Genomic DNA, 26,312 nt, shown 5'->3' on the forward strand with positions numbered 1-26,312 from the left:
GTGGCAGTTACCTTCAAGAAAAGTTCACGCCCCAAAGGAGTGTTTAGTCTTACAGAGCCACTGACTCACTGAGCAGCGCGTGTGAGTGGCTGCGAGGGAGAAGGGGAGAGATGAAGGAAAAGTTTTGCTTCCTTGTGAAACTCGTAATATTATTGCTTTAAGAAGTTTTTGAAAAGATGACTGCTACTTTTGTTTAAAGTATTTGTTCTGGAATTGCTGAAGCTGGAGTCTACCAGACTGAGGTCAGGAGCATTTTCTTTGGCAGAAAGAAGATACTTTTATAGAAGCCATGCCTGTACTTGGGGTTGCCTCCAAGCTAAGACAGCCAGCCGTAGGGTCAAAGCCTGTTCACACTGCCCTCCCGATACCCAACCTTGGCTCTGCCGGCTCGCAGCAGTACTCACCAAAGGCTTTGGAGCTTACTGGGGCGGAGAGCTCGATGCTTTCTTGTCAGCTCACGTTAAAGTCAACCTGTGATTTTGGAGAAAGGAGAGCGCTTCGAGGAAAAACCCAGGAGATCGAAGATAGCAAGGTTAGTTGTAAACTTTACCTGTGGATCGCGATTCTCAGAAAACGATGATTTGCTCAGACAAAATTCTGATAGAAATCTACTGCATGCAGAATTGAGGGTAACTGGGTAAATAATAGGCTTTTGCTGTCATCAGTGAACTTGCACAGCAGGCTTAGAAGTTTGTTTTGCTCAGTGTTGCTGTTTGAATAAATATTCTGTTTTTAAATATTAGTGTTAAACGCTTCACAGATGCATTTTGATAAGGATCAGTAGAATCATAAGCAGAGAAAAAGCATTCTGGCACCCAGTAAGCAGAGCAATGACATGACAGCACTTAAAAAAAAAAAAAAAAAAGAAAAACCTTGGCTGCTTCATATTATATTATGAAGTTTAAAAAGAGCTCTCACGCCCACACCTATTCCCACAGGGAGGTTCTTTTAAAATAAAAACAAGTAATTGATTTTCTTTTCACTTTTCAAATGATCTGGCTGCTCTTGCTGCAGAACTGCTGAACCAGAAAAACAGCTTCTCAGTGAAAAGTACCTGTGTTTTCCTCTTCTGCAAAATACCTTCTTTCTAGCCCCATCTAGCTCTGATTCATTGTGATTTTTTAAAAGGTTTGTCTGAAGTAGTATGCCACGATATTTTTTACACTGCTAAGAGGTTTTTTCTTTTGTAAGGGGGTTCTTTTTGAGTCTCAGTTAATAATTAAAAAAACCCTTCTGCTTGCTTTTCTACTAATCTTTTTGCTGTAGTCGAAAACATGTCTCGTGCTTTAAATGAGTATTGAGTCCCTTCTTGTCAGTAGTATGTATTCCTGTAGATCTTACAGTCAGTACATCACGGCTCAATGTGTGGTTTAACAGCTTCAGCAAGCAGTGTTATGTGAGGTTACTTTCCCTTGCTTTTCCAGTACTTTTGGTTTGTGGAACTGATTACCACACTGGGATTAAACATTTACTTGCAGTTGCTTCATATTTAGTTTGGGGACACTTGAGTGTTGTCAGAGTTGTTAAAGTGGCAAGATACACATAATATATGACTTGGTTTTCCTTTGTTTTTAGTTACTGGGTTAATTCAGTATTAGTGGAGAAAGTTGGTTTTGTGGTTAAAGCATAGGGTTGGGATTCTGAACATTTGGTTTCCTTTTTAATCCCTGCCACATATTTCCCCATGAGATTTTGGTCATGTCACTTAATTTTTCCCTTGGAGTTTTTTGTATCACCTCTCCCTGCCTTCCAAAGATTATGCATTGGTGATCTCAGACATGCTATATAGAAATAAAAAGAAGGAGCAGACTGTTCATCTCTGGATTACCAGAAGTGATGAACAGCTCTTTTCTATGATGTGAGTCTGACATGAAGATAATAATACAGCTTTTCAACACAATGTGATTCCCGCTTGCTTGCTTATTTTTAATAGAAAATATTCTTTAAATTTCCTCTTTAATGGATATTGCATGAAAAGTAAATTAGATTTGCAAGTACTATTTTCAAAAAAAAAAAAAGAAAAAGAATAGAGTTACATTGCCTACTGAACAATGTTTCTTGATTCTTTAATGAAGTGTGGAGAAAGATATAAAGCATCTTGCCTTTAGTGTTTAAACCTCTTGGGAATTATTAGTGCTTAGCATGAGACCTAATGGGAGCCATATCCTTCCACGGCATCTGGTCCTGAGCACTGCTGAAGTACTAGTGAGTAAAGTAACAGGCTGGATGGACCCAAGCTGTGATCCCAATTTGGCATTTCATGTTTCATGGGTTTGACGATACTTGTCATCTTAGAGACTGTCTTTTAAAGACAAAAAAAAACCAACACAAAACAAACCAATCTCCAAAAACCAACCTACCAGCCATTAGATCTCTCTCTCTCTTTCTGTTCTCAGTGGAGGCAGCTGAGCACTTTTAAAAGATGATCCTTAAAGAGTAAGGCCAATTTGTGCACGTGGTGGTATAGGAACCTCCGCTGGCCACCTGGTCTTATAGAAGTGTTGAGCATTCAAGAATTTAGTAAATTTCTGCAGCTGTTCTGTATTCCCCCCTTGCAAGCCCGACATTCCCAGTAAAGCTTAGTGGCAGCCCTTTGCCCAATTTTCTTCCAGGCACACGTTTTTGAAGAATGATCTTTTATTCACCTTTTAAGCAAGTTTCATGAAATCTTTTTGCCAAAGTAGTTTGGGCTATAAGGTGGGTGATTATGATGAAGAAATTGTTTTTAGGCTTTTCTTACTGGTAAACTTCAAAATATCAGCCTAGAAGTGTTGAATGATATTTTTCTTCATCAGGGATGGAGATCCATGCCACCCTGTTTCCCAGTGCCTGGTAGCCTCAGCAGTATGAGCAGGTTATCTAAGCAATAATTCTAAGCACAAATTTGAGGGAGTTGTTTGGGTTAATGTCTCTTCAGATTTGCCGAACAGATGCAAGTTCTGCATTACGGATTGTGTTGGCCAAAGCTTGACCATTTGTGAGTGCTGTTTCCAATAGACCTTTGGTTGATTTCTTTGGTTAGCAAACCAAACGTGATATTCCTATGTGGCTCTGTGGTATACAATGCTGTACATTGGGATGTTTCATTATAACAGTGATCAGATAACAGGTCTTCCAATCAAAATGACCACCTAGTCTGAGTTTCCATCTTTTTGTACAATCTGCCTGTACAGCATACTGCTTGTATGCTTATGTTATATCATTGGATATAAGGCAGCACTGATTTCTGATGGAAAAATGACGGATATCTATCTGCCAAAGACAATGGAATATATGAATTAATTACCTGCTTAACTTTTGCCCCTGGCTGCTGGATTGCAGCCATTAGCATTGCTTTCTTTGGTATTTTACATATGCTGCACCATGGGTCACCAGCTTTCTCATCCTGTCTGAAAGGCACTTAGATTGACAGATGTAGTCACCGTGACATATCCTGTTGCTATCTATAAATGCTAAGGATTCCAAGATAAATTTGGATTACACATGTCAATACAGTAGGTCATTGCCATCCAGCTGTTTCCTCTATGGCCGTCAGTCTCACCACACCTGATTGTTTGAGACTTTTGACACTTGTGTTGGCTATCTCACACAACTGCATTGCCAAGGCTGGTTAAGAATACAGCTGCAAACATCAGTTCTCTTTTCCCTAGACGTCTCACATGATTTTGCAGCATTTGCACGTGTATTCGTGGTTGTTTTCTTTTTTCTGGACATGATGCAGTTGGGTTTTTAATAAAAGTGATATTATTTCAATAAAACTGTGGTAGAAAAAGTTTGAGGTGATTATGTTCAACTTTATTCTTCATTGGATAGAACATAGTTAAACCTAGGAAAGCAAATAACAAGTTGTTAATGATTTAAATTAGTCTGTATGTAGTTTATTCAACTACGCTTTTGTTCAAAATTTTCATAATTTGTGCCTTGGTACCTGAGTTACATACAGGTCCATCTGCTTTCTTGCTAAAGTCTCTAACGTTTAAACTGACTGCATGAACACTTATGATGTGAACAGTCATGCGAAATATTTGAACGCAAGCATTCAGAGCACATTCTTTTTCCCTGAGTATCATATAGACAAAAGTTTATTCCTATATATGTACACGGGAAAGGAATCCAGCTGCTGGATTCATGAGGTGAAATGCTGGCTCTCTTTGAAGCAGATGGAGTTTTGCTGTTCAGTTGGACCATAGTGTGTTTTTATGCAAACCAACATCTGAAAACACCAATATCTTTTGTAATATTTTTCTAACTTTGGGTAAAGTATTATTTATCTTTCTGTGCCACCACTTTTATCCTGCTTGCTCTATTAATGAGGCAAAAATTATCAGATCACACTAGGCTGCCTTGTGATACTGTTCTTGTGGGCAGTGCTATTAATTAGTAACAAAATGAAAAAATATTAAGCAATATTGTAGAAAGGTAAATGAAGCAATGACTTAAAACTAAAGGAACAAAGAAAGAGGCTTTTTGCAAAACCAACTTATTTTGGTTACTAAATGATAACCGCACTCTATTGACCTGCAGGAACATGCCAATGCCAATAGTGTTTTACTCCGGGTCACCATGATGGGTTTCAACTGCCCTCACACATTTGATGGTATAGTTGCAAGGGCACTGCCACAAATCCTCTCTGGCACAAAGCTGAGCAGCTGCTGGGAGTCAGCACCCCTGCTGGGCACACTGGTCTTCTGGCTTGGCTGCCCAGGGCTGCTCCTGGTAGTGCTCTGCTTAATGCTCCCAGGTTTTCCTCCCATCATCAAGCTTTCCTCTTTCAAGAGCACTACACCATCATTTATGCTTGCAAACTGAATTTTCTCTGAGCTGAATCTGATATATTAATTGTAGTGTTCTGGTTATATGAATTGAATGATAAGGTTTTAGCCTTATTTCCTGAGTTAATTCATTCCTTTACTGTCATATGATCTTATTTCTCTTTTTCTTGTTTTCAGTTTATCTTTGTCCATGCTATCTGTCTGCTGCTGTCTGCTTTATCTGCTTCTTCCTTCCTGTTGGCAGACATCTTTACAGGCTTCTGCATATGAGTTATTTTTCTCTGCATCCACTAATCAAGTCTTCCTGTCATGACTGTAACATTTTTCATATCGCTGTTCATTATTGGAAAGTACTAGTCAGGCTCTACAACTGATCCAGTACACGTTTGTAAACCTAAAACTGTTCTGGATACTACAGTTTGAGGGGTTTATATTAAGATTCTTGTAGTATGGGCATACTGGTATCTGGAGGATGCATGGGCAGTAATTTGTGATCTCCCTTAGAGGGGTCCAGCCCCACCAAGTTAAACCGTCTAACTTTGATACAGGAAGATCTCAGGGGAACTCAGGAAATGGATCTGCTGCAAGGCCTTCTGGAAGAAATGACAAAGAATGTGATGTGTCCACCCGAGGAAAGAGACACAACTGGCTTCTTCTGTAGACCACAGAAATCTGAGCAGTCAGGCTGGGGAAGCAGTCTGTAAATCAGCAGAACAGAGAATAGCTGTGTTCTACCTGGGGAACATGGCCAACAAAGAATGGAATCTGAAACAGTTGTACCAAGTGGACATCATTGAAGTAATTTAAAATAAATGTCCCTGTCACAAAACAAAGCTAAATACTTTGATGTGATAGGCAAAAATACATAATGCTGCTATTAAAGTGACTCTCGAGGTCCATTTCATTTAGCATCACACTATTGCATCTCAGTCTTGGTCTGAGGGCTTTCAGTGTCAATTCAGCCAGCCCTGTTGCAGTAGGACATTGGAGTGAACATGGAAACCTCCCATTTTTTCCTCATCGGTTGTCAGCAGTTTGTTGGTGATGTGGTAACTCCTGCCCATCAACAGAAACCAGACTTGGAGGACTGATAGGCTCTTCTATCCAGATGGATCTCAAGACAAATATTTTTGCTTTCTGTACATGGGTGGAACTCCTGCTCACGCCAACGGGAGTACTGTGCACATTGGAAAACCAGATGTGTGCCATGAATGACTTCCATATCTCTGTCTTTCCTCAGCTAACCCTTCCACACCATTTGCTTAGGTTCTGTGTGACCCTTTCCCACCATTCCCTAACTCTCCCAAGCAAGCATCTGTTGCAATCCCACATCTCTTTGACCTTTCTGTTTCTTGGATACCTTTTTGTCCGGTCTCTCAGGGCCAAGCTCCACCAAGTTTCTTGACATACTGAATCTAGGGAACATAAATAAATGAGTTTATTTCCCCATTTTGTCATACCCTTCCTTTTCTCAGTGCTAATGCATTGGAGATGTCTGCCTTGTGGGTTGGCAAGAAAAGAGGCTGCTCATTGTGCCGAGTGTTTCATTTACAGCACTACGGCCAAGACAACAAAAAGGGCAGCAGAAGCAGCCAGAGACCGCCCATCTTCTCCTCATAGTGACCGCTAGTGATGGGAAGCCAGCATTGTTTCAAAAGCACTGAACTAGCTGCCAGAAATTTCAATCGGCACTGCTGACACCTGGGACTATGTGTGTTTAAAATTCACACAGCCCCAGTGAATCCGGGACAGCTGGCAGGAGTTCAGATTGTCAGCAATTTCAGCTTCTTGCCTTGTGCTCTGAATTATTTCTTTATCAAACAGATAACAGCGTCTTTAATGTGCTTTATGTATCCAGCACCATCTGTCTACGCTATATTACAACTGATTTAAGAGCCTCATGCTGTATGAACTTGGAAGCAACTTCACTGTTACATGTTTATTTTTTAATCATCTGTACCAACCACATTTTGGTACAGTTGAGATAAATGTACAGTAACACAATATGTAGCTCACAAAGCTTTTGTATTTGTGAGCAAGTAGTATTGAGTATAGGTTGAAAGATGCTTTTTGTTTGTAATTTGGATCACGGATAGGAGGGTATTTACCAACCTGAGCTTAAGACCACTGTTTTACCTCAAACCAGGACATTTTCTACTGCTTTTGTTTTATTTCTGTCACAAAATAAGAACTTAGAACTCAGTTTCTTTCATATTATTTTGTGTTGCGAGCTGGTATTATGAAAAAGCAGTACACAATTGCTCTTACTCTTTTGTATTGCATCTGTGTCTAGGGAAGCTGCTTGCGGATTTCCTGACCAAACAGCTTTTCTTTATAAAATCCTCTTTCCTTGAAAATGGGAGTATGCCTAAGTGTGGATTCATGGATCCCAGTATGTGTGAAAACCAGCAGAGCTCCAGAACCTGAAGCAACCCAGTAACACTTGCTTGGTGCAACACCAGAGCTAATAAATGCAGCCTCTTGGGGTAATCTCTTCTCCATGACCATAAATGGACATAAGGGGTCTCCATCTCTAGATAAAAATAATGGGCTTATATTATACCCCAGGAGGTTTTAGTTAAGATTTACTAAAACTTCCCAGCAGTAACAGTAGTTAAACAGAGGAATGCTTTGCGTGCAGAAGGTATACTATCTCCATCACAGGAGAAAACGAGCATGTGTACACCTGCCATTCGTAGCATTACTAGCACCGATCCTTCCTGGTGCAAAGGACTCGATGGCCATCCTGATGGTCTTCTCATTCTCTTTTCTTATTTGTGTATTCAGCTGAGTGCAGGTCTATGGTAATGAAACCGTGCTGCTCTGGGAACCTGAGCTGACAGCCCTGTGGCCCACAGTGCCATAGGGATGTGAAGACTCCCTCTGGACACAGCTTTGCTACTTTAGAAAAAATGCCATTGTACAGTATGGGTGTTTCCAGAGGTGTTTCACAGAAGTACTGTAGTTCCATTTATGTTTCCCGAAAACACGGGCAGGTTATCACTGGAGAGCAGCCAGCACGTTGCTCCCTTGAAAATACTCATATCCCTGCCACACGGGATATCAGGATTGGAGTGCCCTCAGGCCTCGAGAGCCTGTGAGGCAGTGGAGTGACTCTCAGGGACTCAGTTCTTTGCTCTGTAACAAGGAACGTAGAAACCCTGTGAACCCAGTTGAGTTTAGGGCTCTGAGTTCCTTTAAAAATCCCTTCAGGAGCACTGCAGTGAATATTTCAGCTGGCAGCATTTAGTAGGGCCTGTTCAGACTGTTACCGAAAAGACGGGAGCATCCCAATGCACCCAGCAGAGTGAGGGGTACCACCAAGATTAGGAAGTTTGGTTCAGGTGAAACACAATTCCCTCAGGTAACAACATATGAGAATGTCCTTTCAGTGGATTTTTCTCTCACACCTTAATGCCTTATCACGACAGGTAGTGTGCCTGCACAAGTTAGTTGCAGCCCTACAGAGTGGGTGGCTGTATTACAGAGTGTGGGAGAAAGGGAAAAGTGTTATCCTGCAGTGCAGAGGGAGAGGAGAGATTAAAGGGGAAATGGATGATTTTCCCACACTCAGACTGGGACTTTGTGGCAGGACTAGGAATTTCAAGTCATATGTATCTTGAGTCCCAGTCTCCACATCATAACCGCAAGCCCATCCTTTGTCTTTTCTAAGGGATCAGTTAAGAATAAAACATCCAGATAATGAGATATTTTTCCTGCTTGCTTCATAAGGACAGTTTTGGATTTTCTGCATTTCACTGTCAGTGGCTAGCATCAGTGTGGCCCAGTTCTGAGCTGGAGGTGGAATTTTACTCCAGGAGCCACATTTTTTGATGTATCCAATCAACACAGACGCTGACAGAATTTATTAGAGATGCAGAATATGTTCTGCCCTTTGTGGAGCAGCATAACACTCATCAGAAGTCTTGTGTGCAATGCTGTTGATAGGCTTTTCACTTATTAAATATGATATGGAAAGTACAAATAGTTATGGAATAAAAGCAGGCCTTTTTTAAGGAGAGATGACTTTTTTTTTTGTCCTAATTTCTGCCTTTGATTACACTGTCTAGCTTCTTTGCATCAGAAAGTCTTGTATTCAGTAAATTATAAGGGAGTCAACTACAAATGAGGATTGCTAACTTTTTTAACTAGTACAGTGCTAGACAGTACTAGTACTGTCTTTTTGTCTCTAGTACACTAATTTTTTGAGTGGCATAGTTTTCCTTGCACTTGCATACAGGGCACGCAAAGAGTAGTTCATTTAAAGCGGCTCTGTGTTTCACTTTGACCCGATTCACAGGATGTGGTCTTGGAGGAAGCCCATGCCTTAACAATAGCCTTTTGACAGCGAGGGTGTTCAGGGATTAAGCTGGAAGAGGAGGAAGCATCTATCTGTTCTCAAACCTACTAGTGGAATATTTTGTGCGAATCTGCCCGTGATGTTTTTAAGGTCACAAACCTTTCTTTTTTTGTTTTTACTGGCAAGAGGACGTTGGCCGAAAGATAGCATAACTTATTTAAAATTCAGAAAAGGAATGCAGAGTGTTTTGTCTGGTATATGCAAAGGGATAATTCCCCCGTGTATGATGTGCAGATTTCTGATGGCTCTTGTGTACGTTCTGTGTAAACCACGTTGAGAGAACTTGGAAAATAAGCAAATCAAAGGGAACTGTAATTTTAAAGTGGTTAGGGCTGGATCATAGTATTTCTGGATATATAAACTGAGAAGGTGCCAGCCACTAAGCGCCTGTACTAACTCTGCATAAAACATGAGAGAAGGTAAGCAAGTATAATATTAGTATTGTCCTAACCTACTTTCAGCGTGACATTTGGACTGACTGATCTTTCTAGTTATGTTTGTTTTCCTGTAAACCCTCCTTTACTGCTCTGCCCCTCTGATCATAATACAGTGGAAAGCATTTTGTCATTCTATATATCTCTCAACACTAGGTCAAAATATTTTATTCCGGTGAAACCCTCCAATTGGTGAATCGCAGCAAATCTGAAAAGCTAGAATAAAAATAGACGGTGAGCTCTCTCTTGTGTTTTCCATTTCAAAATATCTCCCTTTGACAATTTTAACACCTGGCTTTGTATCATGTTGATGCTCTGTTAAAGTCCAAAAGATTTGGCAGTGAAAACTTCCTGTTGTGCATCAGGATTTGATTTACAGGGCATGTGTAAAACCATCCCAGCTTAGTAATCAGAGTGGTCATGCACAGAAAGATGACTTCCTAGCAAGTGTTGTAAAACATTTGACCACTTTCATTAATCAGGAAAGGCTGCATGGCTCATACATGATTTAGGGTGAGTAAGACATAAGTCAGGGTGCAGGACTTTTACTCACCACTACAACAATGGGATTTCCTGGCAACACATCTATGCAGTAAACAGGCTGTTTGCTTTCTTTTGGAGGTATTTTTTTGTTTTGGTTTGGGTTTTAGGTTTTTGGTATTTTGTTTTGTTGTTTGGGTTTTTTTGTGGGTTTTTGGGTTTTTTTTTTTTTTTGCTAAGCTGTCTCTGTAGTGGAAATAAATAGGCATTAAATAAGAATGTGAAATAACAAATAAAAGTTCAAAAGGAGTTTAGAAATTTTCTCAGCTGATCAGTCTGCCTGCTTTAGTCATTGCTGGCCAGCTCAGCAGCCAGAGACAGAGTGCTGGAAGGAAGAGCTGAAGGAATCTGTTTCTCATGAAGGAGCAGCACAAATCTGAAAGCTTGAGAGCTGCAGGTTCAGATTCGCTTTTGAAATGTAGGACCTAGCGACTAGTTATGGGAAGCCACAATCTAGTTTCACTTCTGGTTTCTATCAAGTACCTCCTAGAACTCAGTTCCCATGTAAGATGATAATGCCATGATTTTTAGAGTTAAGTTGTTTGGTGGCTAAGTACTGTTTTTTTTTGTTTTTTTTTTTTTTAATACTGGAGAAGCAATCTAATTAGCTGCTTTTAAAAATGTTACTGAAGTTACTTTGAATGACTTTAGGAAAACTGATTTTTTTTAACCTAATCGGTTACTGATGTTAACAGTTTCCTGTCTGTCAGTTTAATAACGCATCCAGTCTTTGGTCTTGCTTGTAATAAGGAGACACAAGTAGAAGGCTTTTTATATGCAACATACATTTTTCCTGTGGAAATATGTGATCCTGACAAAGGTAAGAAGAGAATAATGATGTCTTCGCTGCTTTCTGTACCTCACTGCAGTATCGTGCTGAAGACTGGGATGGTTCTGTATGATTAGCTGAAACCTAAGAAGCAGATTGCTCCTCAGAGAAACTCTGTGTAGTGATTGACAGTCAAAAAAGTCTGTTCATGGCCAATGCCATCCCCAGATGCATTTTTCTGAATACAGTCTAATTTTCAGAACTTTCGGATACTGACGGCTCTTGAGTAAGAACTAGCTTGCTTCCACTGGATGTCTGGAACGGGGTGGTGGTTGTGTCACCAATGAATGAGGGCAAAGAAGCCCTTCCAATCTAGGACAGCTATGTCAGTCACAGCCTTAAACGGTTTTGGTTTATAAGATAACCTATTAGCACAAGTGAGTGGGGAATAAAAGAAAAATGTGTGGAAACAAAAACAAGGCTTTCTTCCCAGGGCCCCGCCGTGTCAATGCAGGATTTTTCAGGGTTATTCTGCCTCATTTGTGGACATGATGCAGAGAAGATATAGAGTCATGAGGGAAGCTGAAAAAGCAAATAAAATGAAGTTTCAGAGAAGGGAGCACGCAGGACGGAGCATATTGGGAACTGGTGTGTTGGACTAAACACTGTCATTCAAAAAAATTACTTAAAGGGAATTTGGCAACAGAAAAAGAATATAATACAGGAGACTCAGATCAGCAAAAGAGATACTGGAGAACTCAGACTCCCTAAAAGCAAGGGGATTAGGGACATATTTGCATCTATGGAAAATTTGATCCCTTTTCTCCTGAACATTAGAGGTGATCTCATTTAATTTGGGAGAAGTTGTAAGATCTCATTGTGAAATACTGATATAAATGCCAGCAAAGGCAGAGTGATAGTGGTCACATTTCAGTCGAAAGGGACAAACGTTTCTTTCACTTCCCGTTAAAAATTTCAGCTTGGATGACAATAAAGTCAGGCTTTTCAACAGTAATTTTCACTCAGATGTATACATGTCTTTAAGGATCTCAGCAGCCTTTGCACAGAGTAACGTGAGATTCACAACACAGTTATGATGTATTTTGTCCTAATTGATCAGATAGAAATATTATGTATCTTGATCAAGCCATAAACCAGTGGCATATCCAAGAATTGGACTCTTGGAAGATGAATATTGGTTCCTGCTGCATTAACAAACCTATCTTTGGAATTCAATCTGTTTCTTGCAAACCTCTGTATGGGCGCAATAGTTAACCTGAACTGAAGGCTGAATGGAGGCTAATTACAATGTGTACATATTGCTGCCGTTTCAGAGCAACAAAAGATTTTGCATCTTTTGGAAAAGATGTAGTTCCTCTATGAAGCAAAGTATAAGGAACTGGTAATTCCTGAGATGATGGCCTTGTATGTATGACTTGTGTGGTTCTATCACCGGCCTTGTGATGATACAACTATTTTTTTAGCGTTGAAACACTGTAACAGAAATATACAGGTAGACACTTTGTTATAAAATAAGAAACGCTAAGTGCAACAGCTCTCTTCTACAACTAGCTTTGGTTGGCTTCATTAGGCTTTAAGACTGATTCTATTTTAACTAATACTTTATACAATTCCAGGTGGTGATTTAAGGACTGTGTGAGGCAAGATTGATTCACAGTGCTTTTTCATTTGTCAGATCAACCCCATGTCTTCATTGCAGTACCGTTTGGGGTTTTTCTCCTTCACAGTTATTTATAGTCTTCAGAAGAGCTATTTAACTAATAACTTTTGTGCTCATCTACTTAACTTCATTCTGCAGTGGCTTTTAGGATACTTTCAGATGTGTTACAGCGTGCCAAGCATTGGTGCGTCCTAACATTTTCAGAGCAGCAGGACACGGGTTGGAGCGGAGATGACTGAAAATGTGAAGACAGCAAATCATCGTCTGAATGGATTACTATAGCTCCTATAAAGCCACTGTGAGATTTCATTGTTATAGCACAGAGATAATAAGAGCAGGTTCAGCATTTTGGCACCAGTAGTGCATCCTCCGTAGACTGAAACTGTTATACATACTTGGTTTATGGTGCGTAGTAAAGATGGAGATGGATACGTATGCTTATACAGATACCTATTGGCATTTATTTATGTATTTACAAAAGTTTAATGTATACTCAATGAAATATTTTTTACATATTGTGGAAGGTGATTTACAGGTATAATTAAGTGAGCTAGACACTTTTTTATTGATACACATGTACCATATGTCAAATACACTACATATCTGTACTAATACATTATACATATGTACATATATACACATATAAATGTCACATATGTCATATATGTTATCTTTTTGGTGAAGACTTACAAAGGATAGAAATACTGTTTATGGTAATAGAAATGAGATGTACAACATATCTTTTTGCTTCTCGTTACTTGTAGAATTAATTGATATGTTCAATATCGAAACAGGCAGTAGCAGCAGAAACACTGATCCTTGTGTTGTTTAGACTGTGCGTTTCAGTGAGTGCATCCACAGCACTATTCCCAGTAGCTCAACAGCCCAAATTCGCAGTAGCAGGCAGGGGACTGGCAGGCAGCTCTTCGGTCTGTCCCTCCACTGTCCCTCTAAGGGGCTACTTTGCCTCCTCCCGTTCCTCTGGGGCATGAATCTGCCTCAGCAATGCAAAGCAGACAGATACAGAGATGATAAATAAAATGTTTAAGTTATTGAGGAGTCAGTTTGCAAACAGACTAGAATTTGTTACACTTTATTTGTACTTTTCTGCAGCCCTCTGCTTTTATCATCACCCTGATGTCCTTTAGGGAGATGTCCATTGTTCACTGCATCATTTTAAATACTTAATTTTCATACCTTCCGAAATGAGAACTCACTGTGTGCTTGTTGAAATCAGTGGGAGTTTGTCCATTTACTCACTGGAGTAAGAATATCATTCCATTTCATTGTGGCTAGACGAGTCATAACCTCTTACATTATCACAAGATAGTTTTTCAAGCCATTTCTTCTTCCACAAACCGCCATGGTGTTTTTTAAACAAACAAACTGCATCCTGTCTTGGAGGGTGTTATGTCTGTTACTTGTTCTCATTACTTTGCTGTATTAAAGTGTATCTAGGTAGGCAAGTAAAATAACATAATGAATAAACATATTTCCTTGGCATGAAAAAGACAAAGTGTCTTGGTTTAAATTTTTACATTTGTTCCTTTTTAAATGCTTCATAGACATATATTTGTTCTTAAAGTATTCCAGCCTCAATCAAAACCTAAACTCCAATAAGATATATATGATTAAAATCTCTGCACTCGGTTTTCTTCATAACTCAAAAAATCCATCCATTAGTTTGTTGGTAACCATCAAGCATTGCCACAAGGTGAAGTTGTTTTTTTCAGAAATTTAATTAACATCTCTGCCAGACTTTCTGTAAACAGGTTTTACAGGTAAACTTGGACAGAAACTGCCACTGCTAGTGCTGCTACTTGGGGAAATCAGTTTATCTGTCAATAGATCTATCGATGTACTGTTCCCTATTTGCTTGGGTCACACAGATTATTGTATATCCATTACTTTGTGGGCACCTTGATGGTTATGTGCAGAGCTACAGTCTGTTCAGGGTCCCTATGCCTGTATGGGAAAAGAGATTCTCAAAATTAAATGCAGTGCTTTATCGGTCCAGGCCAAAGGCCTCATTTTGGGGAATCTTAAGTTGGTACCCTGAGCTGTTTTATGCCAGATAACTGGTATTTTCTGACAATCAGGTAATCTGAGACTTTTATTCATGGAAATTATGGATTTACAGGGGAAAAAAAAAAGAACTTTGTGCACTGAAAACATTCAGAATGAATTATTTTACGAAAGCCAAGCTCGTTACGGAAAAAATAAAACTCTTCCCATCTCTATTTTTTCTTGTATTCTGTCTGTTTAGATGACCTATGGAATTTTGCTAATTAAAAAATCCCCAAATATTTAGGTTATGCTTGTTGCTGAAGTATTTGAAAATACAGATTTTTGTTATGAGTGTTATCATATTGTGTGTTTGAACAAAAAATTAATAACCTTGATTGGCACGTTACTGCCTTTAATTTCCTTGTATGGTACAGTATGCAGTTCATGTCCATTTTATGCACTGTATAGCCAAACTTGAGTATGCACAAACAGTATGAGGAAAGGGTAATCAATCTGACCGCGTGAAAACTCTGAGGAAATACTGATAAGTAAAACAGCTCATAAATTCTGCATAGAGAATTGTTCACATTCATGGCTCCAAAGATTAAAATTGAGGCTCCTTCTGTCCCACCCGTAAATGACTTTTGGCAGTAAAAATGTGCTCAGTAAAAATCCGCTCACAATCCTTATTGCCAATCCATATCTGCCTTCTCTGCTTTATTTTACATGCTAAAAGAATCCGTTCTGTATAGACCATTGTTCTGAAATGTTGTATTTCTTTAATGAAATCTTTCTTTTTGAGTTTAGTAATATTAGGTCTTGGTAGCTGAATGCTGCTGTTAAGTCAGGATTAAGTGCATGTGATAAATAGTCAGCATGAATAGAAGATGTGGAGCACAGGGGACAGTCTGTCGGGGGCTGCTTTTTCCTGTCTGCAAATATCTTGGGACCAATGGAAAAGATCAGGAAAGTTCAAGAGAATCCTAGCTCTTTTTCCTGCATCATAGACCAGTGAAGTCCAGCATCACCATAGAGAGGGGAGCACAGAACAAAAACTGTTTGAGAAGTTGCTAATTCTGTCTTGTAATTTTTGCATTTATTGAAAATTGAAGCAATATTAGTTATAACTGTCAGACTAGGAAAGGGTGGAGGACTCTGCTGGGGGTTGAGAACAGACAACGCACAGGCAAGAAGTTAGTGTCCACATATTTTCAGAGACCGTATGGAGGTTCCAATCACAGTGGAATTCATCTTACCTCATTAGAGCCAGTTAAAAGGTTGGTGTCTGAGCTAGTTGCCCGGGCTTCTACTATAACCAGATGGTAGAGATAAATTCTTCTTGAGGGCAATTCCTTTCACTTTTCTGAGATGTTTATGTAAAGGTAGAATGACTTGCCCTCTGGAGGTATGTACATTTATTCCTTAATTAAGGGGAGACGAGCCATCTAGTTTAAGTTAACCACCTAATTTTCAGTGTCTAAAATCAGTTGAAATGAATCTTACCCCCAGTGTGGAACTTTTATTTGGGAAGATATTCCCTTTTCATGTACTTATTACTTATGTTGTCATTAGTATTACAGATTGTACATCTGTGTTCCAAAGTACGTTATTTAAATCTTTTGAGGCTACTTTGAAAGCTAGCACAGACATAGCCCTGATAAGGGTGATGGATCTGGGCATGCTTTTATCAGAGGGGCATCCTTTTATTGATTCTTAAAACAGATAGGTGATGTAAAGTTACGGAAAGTCCCTGAGAAGTGGTGAGGAGGAGTGATGGGCAAGCAAAGATAATACTAAAATGAGCCAGTTGCATAGGAAATGGAGATATCTCTGTGAAGAAGACATGTTTCGCTTTGATATATTCTCACAGCTTTCTGCTTAGTGCTACAGAGATAGTCGAGATAATGGAATGGATCGTTACCCAGAACTACTGTAATGAATTAGTTTACTGAATATGTGGCAGTGCAACTGTACGCATACACACATAGGCCTTATATGTGCACACAAGGAGAAATATTTAAGGAGTTGATGGGCAATCAGTGTACTTGCACATATATCAAAAGTTCTCTACTTTACTATCTCAGCGGCATCTCACTGCAGATTTACACAGCGCTTGCATTCAGCTGCCAGCATTAGACTCCCTCCTTCTCCGCTTGCTGTCACAGCGTTTCTGAAGAGAAGGGTGACGTTAATCTAGAAACTACTCACATACTTAAAGAAACAAGATCTGAACACGAGTAATTCAGCTAGTATAAAACTGGGGTGTTCATTAAAGTTTTCTCATGCTTTTGCGGAGTATTGCATACATTGTTTTAGGAAAGTTTCTTTTGAGGATTACAACCTCCCCCACGTGAGTTTGTTTTCTTCTTGTTCGGAACTGAATGACGTTGCTGTAACAGCTACAGCCGTGGCTTACGGGGAAGGATGGCATTAAGGAACTGCGGCTGCCGCTTAACAACTTGAAATAAGTAGGAAAGCTTATAGCAAGTGACAGGGCTACATGCAGCCTTAATCAAGTGTACTCTGCAAAGGGTGCTGCTCGCTGGCTGTAGTCACCGTAATCTCTCTGGTAAATCCCCTCTCGAGCTGTAAGCTACTTTGCTTGGCAAACTGTCTCGAAGTAAAGATGTTTGGAAAGCTCTGGAGCTGTCACCTGTCTAACCAGTCTGCTTATTTTCACTCTGGACATTGTGCTTGCTGTCTTAGCTAGCGGGGAGCTGCAGATTGTTCGGCGTATACCCTGCAGATGTGCGTTGCTGCTGCCAATTTGGTTGCCGCCATGCGTGTGTCAAACCAGGCAGCCCCAAGAACGCAGGTGTCGAACCTTATACCAGAGTGAGAAAGAGAAGGCTTCAGGCAAATTAGGACAATATCCTGCAAAATAGAGGGCCACAGGTAGCTAAATGCTTGCCATCCAAAAATACAAACACTTTGTTGTATCTGTGTTACAGGTGTATGGGAAATAGGCCTATTAAAAGGGTGACTGATTTGCCCATCTGAGTTTTTAAGGTCCTTACAAGTTTCAAGTTGGACAATCTAAAATTTCACGGAATCACGGAATTTTCAGAGTTGGAAGGGACCTCTAGAGATCATCTAGTCCAACTCCCCTGCTAAAGCAGGATTGCCCAGAGCACATTACTCAGGACTGCATCCAGGCGGGTCTTGAAAATCTCCAGAGAAGGGGACTCCACAACCCCCCGGGGCAGCCTGTGCCAGTGCTCTGTCACCCTCACCGTAAAGAAGTGTTTCCGTGTATTTGAACGGAACTTCCTATGTTCTAACTTGTGCCCGTTACCCCTCGTCCTGTCACTGGGAACCATTGAAAAGAGCCTGGCTCTATCCTCCTTCAACCCACCCTTTAGGTACTTGTACGCCATAATAAGGTCTCCCCTCAGCCTTCTCTTCTCCAGGCTAAAGAGTCCCAGCTCTCTCAGCCTTTCCTCATAAGGGAGATACTCCAAGCCCTTAATCATCTTAGTTGCTCTTCGCTGGACTCGCTCCAGCAGTTCCCTGTCCCTCTTGAACTGGGGAGCCCACAACTGGACGCAGTATTCCAGTTGTGGCCTCACCAGTGCAGAGTAGAGGGGGAGAATGACCTCCCTCGACCTACTGGCCACACTCTTCCCTATGCAGCCCAGGATTCCATTGGTCTTTTTGGCAACAAGGGCACATTGCTGGGCCATGGATAATTTACTGTCTACTGACCCCCAGATCCTTCTCCTCAGAGCTACAATTTGGGGCTGTCAAGTTCACTAGATACATGCAAAAATCTAAATCCCAATATTTTTGTATTTGTGCTAGTTTCTTTTAGAGGTTATGTCTATTTTTTTCTTACCACACTCATAGCTTATTCATTTTCTCTGAAACAGCTACTTTCTAGGTCTGAATGTAATGCAGTAACTTGGTTTATCCCACCAAGGGAACAGACAAGGAGTTCTTCTGATGAACTTCCAACAATAGCTGTCATTTTCAGCTCCTCCAGAGGCAGCAGAGAGAGGGACATCTCTAAAGATGCCCCTAAACTTGAATCACCCTCAGGAGGTGCTTTTGTCTCAATAGCGTCTTGAGAGAATCTGTGCTAATTGAGTTCCTAAACTGGCACCTACAGTTAGGTGTGATGAATGTGGGGCTTTGTTCTTAAACACGGGATTTGCTTCTAGGAGTTCACTCAGCTCACCTTATTCATGTCTTTTTTGTAAAGGATTATTTACTCTTCCATTCAGTGCAATCCAACTATTGCAGAAGGGTCCAATCTGAAATTTTGTACAAAAACCAGTTAATTTAGGAGTATTTTGTATGCCTAAAGAATTTGCAATAGTTCTTAGAGAATCACCTATAAGGCTTTTTAATATTAATAGTTTCAATAGCTTACTTGGCCTGTTGGTCAGTGGATAGTCACCATTTGTACCTGACATTGTTCCTCTCGTATCTTCTTAATCATACAAAACACTATGGATCATCCTAAAGAAAGTGCATAATACTATGTACGTTTGGTTTTTTTTTTATCTCTCCCCATACATTAGAAGTGAGAATAAAACAGTTTAACTCAGAGAAAAGCAAATCACCAAGTTGTTAATATTTTGTGTTTTTTGGAATCGGTTTTAAACCACAAACGAATTTAAATTGTTGCAGGCTGAACTCAGTCCTTTTTACAATTCCTCTGAAATTTGTTGGTTGCTCATGTGAAACCGGTGATGTTTTTCCCTTCCTGTCTGCTGTGGCAGCTGTGGTACAGCTATTGTACAGCACAGCTTATTCTTAAAGGACTCCTCTTCTTGCACAAAGTCTTCTTCTATTGTACCTGTTTTCAGGGTGTTTCTTAATGGTTCTTTCAAACTAACCTTTTAAGGCTAAAGAACCTACATTGTTTAACCTCATGATAATTGACAATGTCTCAGATGATAAAAATGTGGCAGACGATTCAGTTAAAAATATATGTTCAGCCGTCATAAGCTATGAAATCCCAGCACTCAAATGAGGATCAGTGATGCGAGATGCTGTGCAAGTGGGATAGTGATCTCAATTCCATTCTAAACCACTTGTGATGTAAAAACAGCTTCAAATAAGTGAGGAGAGAGGGAAGCAGCTCATGGATAAATAGAATTTTTTATCTATGTTTATGTTAGAACATAAATGTTTAAATGTTGAACTTCTCTTGGCCTTGCTGTAGTACGCTAACTTATTTCTTGTCAGACACCACAGCAGAAATCACTCTTCGGAAGGGGCAGAGTGAGTCTTATAGACTTTCAGAGCCCTAAGGATGGGGTGAAGAAAGCGTGTATGTTTGGGAGAGGAGTGGATGAGCGAGGAGCGAGGCCCTGCTATTGCTCTGCAGACAGTGGCGCAGTGTTAGCAGTTGATAGATATGTGAGGGCTTTGTCTGTTTGAAAGAGCTTGAAGTTAAAGGCTAGAAATTTGAACTCAAGGGAATCAAAGGAAGGATGTTCAGAGAAATGGACAAAAAATTCTTCACAGCTGTCTCTTCTATTTGGCATGCCCTAATTGCTGTGATTGTTTTTCATGCAGTGCTTTGATGATTAGGGGAATCTTTTCCAAACAAAGTACACATTGAGGCTGATAGTGCAAAGTTATCTGGAACTGTTTGTATGAAAATGGCTGCAACACAAATGCCACAGTCACTGCATTCACTTGCTTGCCCGGGTAGCCAGAAATTTTACTTTCTCATTGAAAGAGAGCTTTTCTTCCTAACTCCACAGGAGGGAAGAAGCAGAGAAAGCAGAAAATTAGTATGAATTCTCTTATCTTATTCTGTGCTGTGTCTGCGAGTCACCATGCTTACAACCAGTATGTCCCTCCCAAAGATTTCGCTGACAACTTGTAAGGCTCAAACTAATAAAAGGGATGCTGAGGAGGGGTGTGCAGGGAGGGAGGATGCAGACCCTGAGGAGACAGGAGGGAATCACAGCTACAGAGGATAGGGCTGTGCATCCCAGCGCTCAACAGAAAGGTTCCCAGGCACAGTCTGTGCCATGAGGGTGTGCATAGGCACAGTACAGCAGTTACCAGTGCATGTAAGATTTCACTCTTTCTGTATTACTGCTTATAGACCTTACGATGTTAATTCTGAAAAATGCAGTGCAGCCATTTGAAAAGGAAATCAGAGCTTGACTCTTATCTGATGGTGTACCAGACTAATTCCACTCATTTATTGGAGTGTTTTACACTTGTGTAACTGACCTGATTAGAGTCAGACTCTAACTAAATAATGAGGTAAGTATAATACCTTTTGCGATGTTTCTTAAAAAACTTATCAAAGGTTGATTCAGAAACATGCTATGAACCATCTATAAAAATATACCACCAAAAGAAAAAAAAAATTTTTTCTTTTACTTTTCCATTGGCTGGTGTTTATAAGGAATGAAGAAAACTTGATAATTTCTTGACAAGTTAGGGAAAGGGGCTATAACTTGCAAAGTAATAAAAACTTATCTCGTGGTCTACATAACAGCACTGGAACCAGACACTCTGTTCTTTGTAGGAGGATATCGTTTCTGAGCGCTCATTTACCTTACACAGAAGACCCAGATTGTGGTCTCATCTCTTCTGTTCTGGAAAAGCTAGATGGGGTGGTTTCTGAAGCACATCAGTGAGATGTTGGTTAGGTTGGCGAGGATGACTTGGGAACAGCACCAGATGAGTCATCTTCCCTCCCTGCCTTGAGGGGATGAACATTTTCTTTACCCTGCACTTCCAGTCCTCCTTAGGCCACTCCTGACAGGTAGAGTTGTGGGAAGTGTTGGCATGGGCTTCTCCACAGGAGGCTTTGGCTCCAGACCTTTTGGAGGACCAGGGATGCTGTCAATTAGAGCAGGTTTCTTTTCCTGCCACTAGTGAAAATTTCTCCAGCAGTATAATCTGTATCTGTGGGGTCCTTAACATGTGGGAAGGTGGCTGACTCCAATCTTTGCAGTTTTAGTCATATCTGACTGGTACGTAAGTGTTCATCGGTGCTTTTCTAGATACTACAGTAGCAGCATCAGTGGTATGCTGTTTTCAAAAGAGTAATAAGAGAATATGGTTTCCATGTACATCTTAAAAATACTGATTTCAGCTACAGACTTATCTGAGGATAGTTACACCAGTGGGAGACTGAAGTTCTACAAAGCTTATGAAGTATGTCTGATATTTATAAAGCCGGTTAGCATCTTTTCCCCATTACTCATTCCTATTATTCCAAATTGTCATAGTCCCTCTAATAGTGATACATTTTTATAAAACATGTTGCCCATGAAAAACAGGAGTGGGGTCTGGTTTCTTAGTATTTTGTGCCGTTTGGTGATCACTTGCTCAGATCTAATGTCTAACCAGGGGTGAGCTCACACTGCAGTCTTCATTGAGATTCTTATTTATTTTTTTTTTTTGCCTGGCTGCTTATTTCCATTTGTAAGGGGGGAAAAAAAAAAGGTAATGATGTAAAATCTTTGGGAAATCTCACTTTTCCTTCAGATTTCATTCATATTAGCCAGAATATTCAAAAGCTGTTAGGTATGTACATCAATGGAATACAGTACCATAAATCTGTTTGCATTAGGAAATCAATTTAAAATCTAATGTCAGGGCAGTATATGTGTAAGGAGGAAAAAAGCACTCTGTCTTCCCTCTCCTTCATCGTAGGCCGTCTTGTCTGTATACAGCATTCACACTATATATGGAGATGTATATGTATCTGTATAACTGTATGCATATATATTATACATATATGTAATCTCTGCAGCTTTTACAGTTCAGATTTTTTTTTATCTTCCTCTCAGCTGCTTTGCTATTTATCAGATTTCCTGAAAATGTCTTTCCAAGTCTTTGTTTTCTTATATATGTGCTTGTCATAAAGTGATTTTTAGTTTTGGTGTGAATTTTGAAGATCTTAGACTTTGTTGAGGGAAAACTCACACACCAAATTTATCTAGGCTTCATTAAAGTTAAGAAAGTATCTGGCTAGTCAAATATTTTCCAGAGCAGTAACAAGAGAAAACTCTTATCTTCAAAGTATATACCATTAACCTCATTCTTTCTGTTATATTCGTCCAAATCAATAGAAATTCCTTAAGCAGCCTGAAGCTCAGGCAAGACAAGTGAGACAGAAAAAAAGGGTAGGCAAAGCTGTTTGATTTTTCTTTTCTGTTAGCAGGATAAACCTTAAATATCAAATAGGCATTAAATTTTTGGCTTTTCAAACCTATATATCTGTTTTTTTGCGTATTCATTATTTTGCCTATACATTGTAAAAGTTGTACACAATGCCAACATGAACAATGCTTAGCTAAATAGGCAAAGAACAGCTTTTAGGGACAGCCATTCAATTTTGTATCTCGAAATACAAGTTTTCGTTGTTCAGTCGCACAGTTCCTGTGTTTGAATACGGCGGTATTATGCAAGAAGCCGAAAAAACAAAACAACATTAACCGTTTGGCAAACTTCATAGCAATTCAGTTGGGGAGGAATTTAACGGTCGAAATATTAGAACCAGCTGTGGATACCTCAAGCAGGTTTAAAACTTTAAGAGCAGTGCATATGGCTTTAAAAGCAAACATGGAGGAGTGCTGGCATTGGCTTATACAAATTTTGAATGGCAAGGAGCATAATATTTCAGTAAGTCTTAGTCAAGCTGTTTTAATTAGCCTACAAAAGAAAAAAGATCGCATGAACTAAAAACATCTTGCACTGAGTGGGTAAACTTGATCAGTTTAGTCTGAATTATTTGGCTTGAGTCTACATGTCTCATTTGATGTTTGTTGGCCTTTGTACAACTGCAGAAGAGTCATGTAGGAGAGAGGGGTTGGAAGTGCTGTAGACTGTTCTTTTCAGAGACATTTGTCCCTCAATGTTGTGTACTTGAGCCAGAGAGTTCAGGGTAACGCTTTGAAAAATAGTGCTTCTTGAACCATAGCCATATTTGTCTGGCATGAATTCATATACAGTGGATACAACACTGGCACAATTACAAAAAAGGAACTGATTACAAAAGTGTATGGAGTGGTGGTTTTAATAGGGTCACAGTTTATTAAAATCATAGCAAGCAGAAAAGGAAAACTCTTCAGAAAATTTTATCTTATTTCTCCTCCCTCCAACCTTCCTCCTATTTATCTATCAACCTACCACTGTCTATTTTTTTATTTTAAATCCAAAGAGGAAAAAAGATAGGACATCTGTAAATGTTTCACCTTTATCAGACTCTTCAGCCATCAAAAAGCGCAAGTTCATTTGGGCAAATAATGTTCTTATTAGGGCCATAGTGGTGAAGGCAAGTTCTGGAAGATTAAAATTAATAGTCTGTGAAATTCTATCAGTTGTCCTTCCCCAGAATGGCATACCTCAGACAGCATTCCCCGTATATGTAAAATCTGGAGATACTCTGAAGGTTACTTAGTAGATCCAGCTTTTCCAGCTTTTCAGAGCCTAATTTAAATTATTGCTGAACTGAGGCCAAAAGTCCCATATATATACACATACATATATGCATCTCTGAGTTAGAAAAGACTGTGGATGTCTGCAAGTGCACAGAGAGCGTCTGACTTGAACTCTTCCTACATTAGCCACCTGCTGCATAAGCTATAGGACTAGTAAAATACAGTTGCAGAAGCATCCTGTTCTTTTTATTTTCCAGACAGAAAAACATTGCAGCCAATTTTTGAAAACTGAGCGGGGAACAGAAAGGAGGCAATAAGAAAAAACCTCGAGAGATTTGAAGTGTTTTTCCTCATGGTTGTTTACGGTACTGTCAAAAGGTGTAATTGTGCTCTTACAGAATAGAGTAGAACTACGTTCCTCCAAGCCATTAGAAAAATTGTTACTTGGACATGGTCCAGAAGTCTATTGCAAATTATGTTTTATCAGCTGATCAAAGGAGCAACCGGACCTGAAATTATTTTAAAGTAAATCTCTCATACTCCAAGTCATAAAGTAATTCCCTCTTAATTTCGAAATATATTTATAAGAACTGAAGTTTTCTGTATTGTTTTTTTTTCTTTTTCTTTTTTTATTTTTTTTTTCTTTTCCCTTCTTTCTGGTGTTTTCTCAGTAGAGATTTGGTATTCTTGCAGGTTTTTTTAAACTTGGCTTTTTGTAACTCTTAAGGGGCTTCTCCAGATGTTGAATGCTCATTAAAATGAATTCTGTTCCAGTTCAAAAGTCTTTGGAGAAGCACCGAGTAAGGCAACAGTCCATTGATTCCCTCATATTAGACTCAGTGTTGGGTTCATTTCATGGACTTAAGTTCAGCAAGTAAAAATGTGCAGCTGTTAGCTCATTTCTCAATGCTGCTTTTGGCCAAAGAAGACTTTTATGTACTATTGCAATTACTTACAGGTTTTTTTGTGGTAAAGATAAAGGATGCTCTTTGCTTCCTTCAATCATTATTGAGTGAATCTGATGCACCAATGATGAATTACTTTGAAATCCACACTGACACAATTGAGTTTTCTGCCATTGGTGAAAGAGGTTCGAAACAACAACATGACCAGACTTTGCTGACTGCTGAGTAATTTCAGCCTGTTTAGATTGGCTTGTTTTTATGTTTGGGAGAAGGAAGAAAGAGAACAAGAGTCAACTTTAAAATTCATTTTAAGAGCAGGGTAATCCCACATAAAGTAAGAACTTGTTACAATGGAAGGAAGTAAATTCAAGAACACAGAGCTTATATCCTACTTCCTTTGCTTTTTACAGCGGCACATAGTAATTTAATATACTGTACTAAAGAAGTGGATAGGGGAAATGTCTTTTTTTTTGCCTAGGGAAGACAAATAATTATTTTTCAAATTCGATTGCTAACTGCAACTGTGTTTTTTTACCTAATGCATGCATAGGTAATCAGGTGTGTAATTTTTGCCTTAGTAGGTTGTTCACTCCAGTAAACTCCTTCATTTTGGACCAAATGCTTTTTCCATCTATTAAAACAAAGTGATTCCTATTATCTTGGTAAGACCATGAAAATGCCAAGGGGATTGCCCCTTTTAAAACACTGCATGTTAAACAAGGTTCTAGAGTGTAGAGCTAAACATGACAGATTTACAATTAATATTCAGATATTTTCAATGCTAGTTTTAAGTAATCCCCCTGCAAAAATTACAACTTGTTGATTTGCATGTGAATTTTATTTTAATCTTGCTGTTTGATGACCATCAAAAAACCCCAGCCAACCAGTTCATGCTAGAGCTATTTCCATCAAATGGAAATAGTCATGAAAGGAGGCTTCCTTTTTTTCCTAATAACTGAATCTTCCCAGGGCTGCTCACGCGTCTTTACTCACTAATGCATCCATTATCGTAACCGTTGTAAGCTGGGTAGTGTGCTAATCAGCATATCTTATTCGTTAAATATTTCAGTACGCTAAATGTCACTGCATTAGATATTCTTTACTTTTGGTCTGTTTCCATTGAAACGAAAACCTTTGGATTTTCTTATTGGGAAAGAATATAAATTCTCGTGACGTAAAATATACAAGATGCTTCTGGCTGGCTGACCACAGGCAGCATTTGAGGACACTCTTAAAGGCCTATTTGGCACAAAGAAAGTTGGAATGTGTACAGAAGGAAAGGAAATTACCGAACTGAAAACACTTGCACTTAGAGCAACATACAAAGACAGTATGGCAAAGCCACCTAAAATAAAAACATTTAACTTCAAGGTAGACAATGTGTTTTGAAAATAGCTTTCCTATAGCTTGACCCATTTTCATGGTTTACTGGGAAAAGTATTTGATTGCTCAGTGAAATCTATGGTAAATTCTTAAGGC

At 39.4% G+C, this 26,312-nt stretch overlaps 1 protein-coding gene across 2 annotated transcripts in view; it reads left to right on the top strand.

Moving 5' to 3' along the window:
• Positions 1 to 289: 289 nt before the first annotated feature.
• The window catches only part of NAV3 (neuron navigator 3), a gene marked incomplete at its 5' end in the record, with an annotated part of 275,201 nt that continues 249,178 nt past the window's right edge, over positions 290 to 26,312 (top strand). For both annotated transcript variants that reach the window (XM_082492447.1, XM_082492448.1), the window contains one exon: positions 290 to 532. In XM_082492447.1, coding sequence (XP_082348573.1) covers positions 290 to 532 — 243 coding nt within the window. The remainder of the gene's footprint in view (positions 533 to 26,312) is intronic.

This window comes from Vanellus vanellus, assembly GCF_965231255.1.
Source record: "Vanellus vanellus genome assembly, chromosome: 1".
NCBI lineage: Eukaryota > Metazoa > Chordata > Aves > Charadriiformes > Charadriidae > Vanellus > Vanellus vanellus.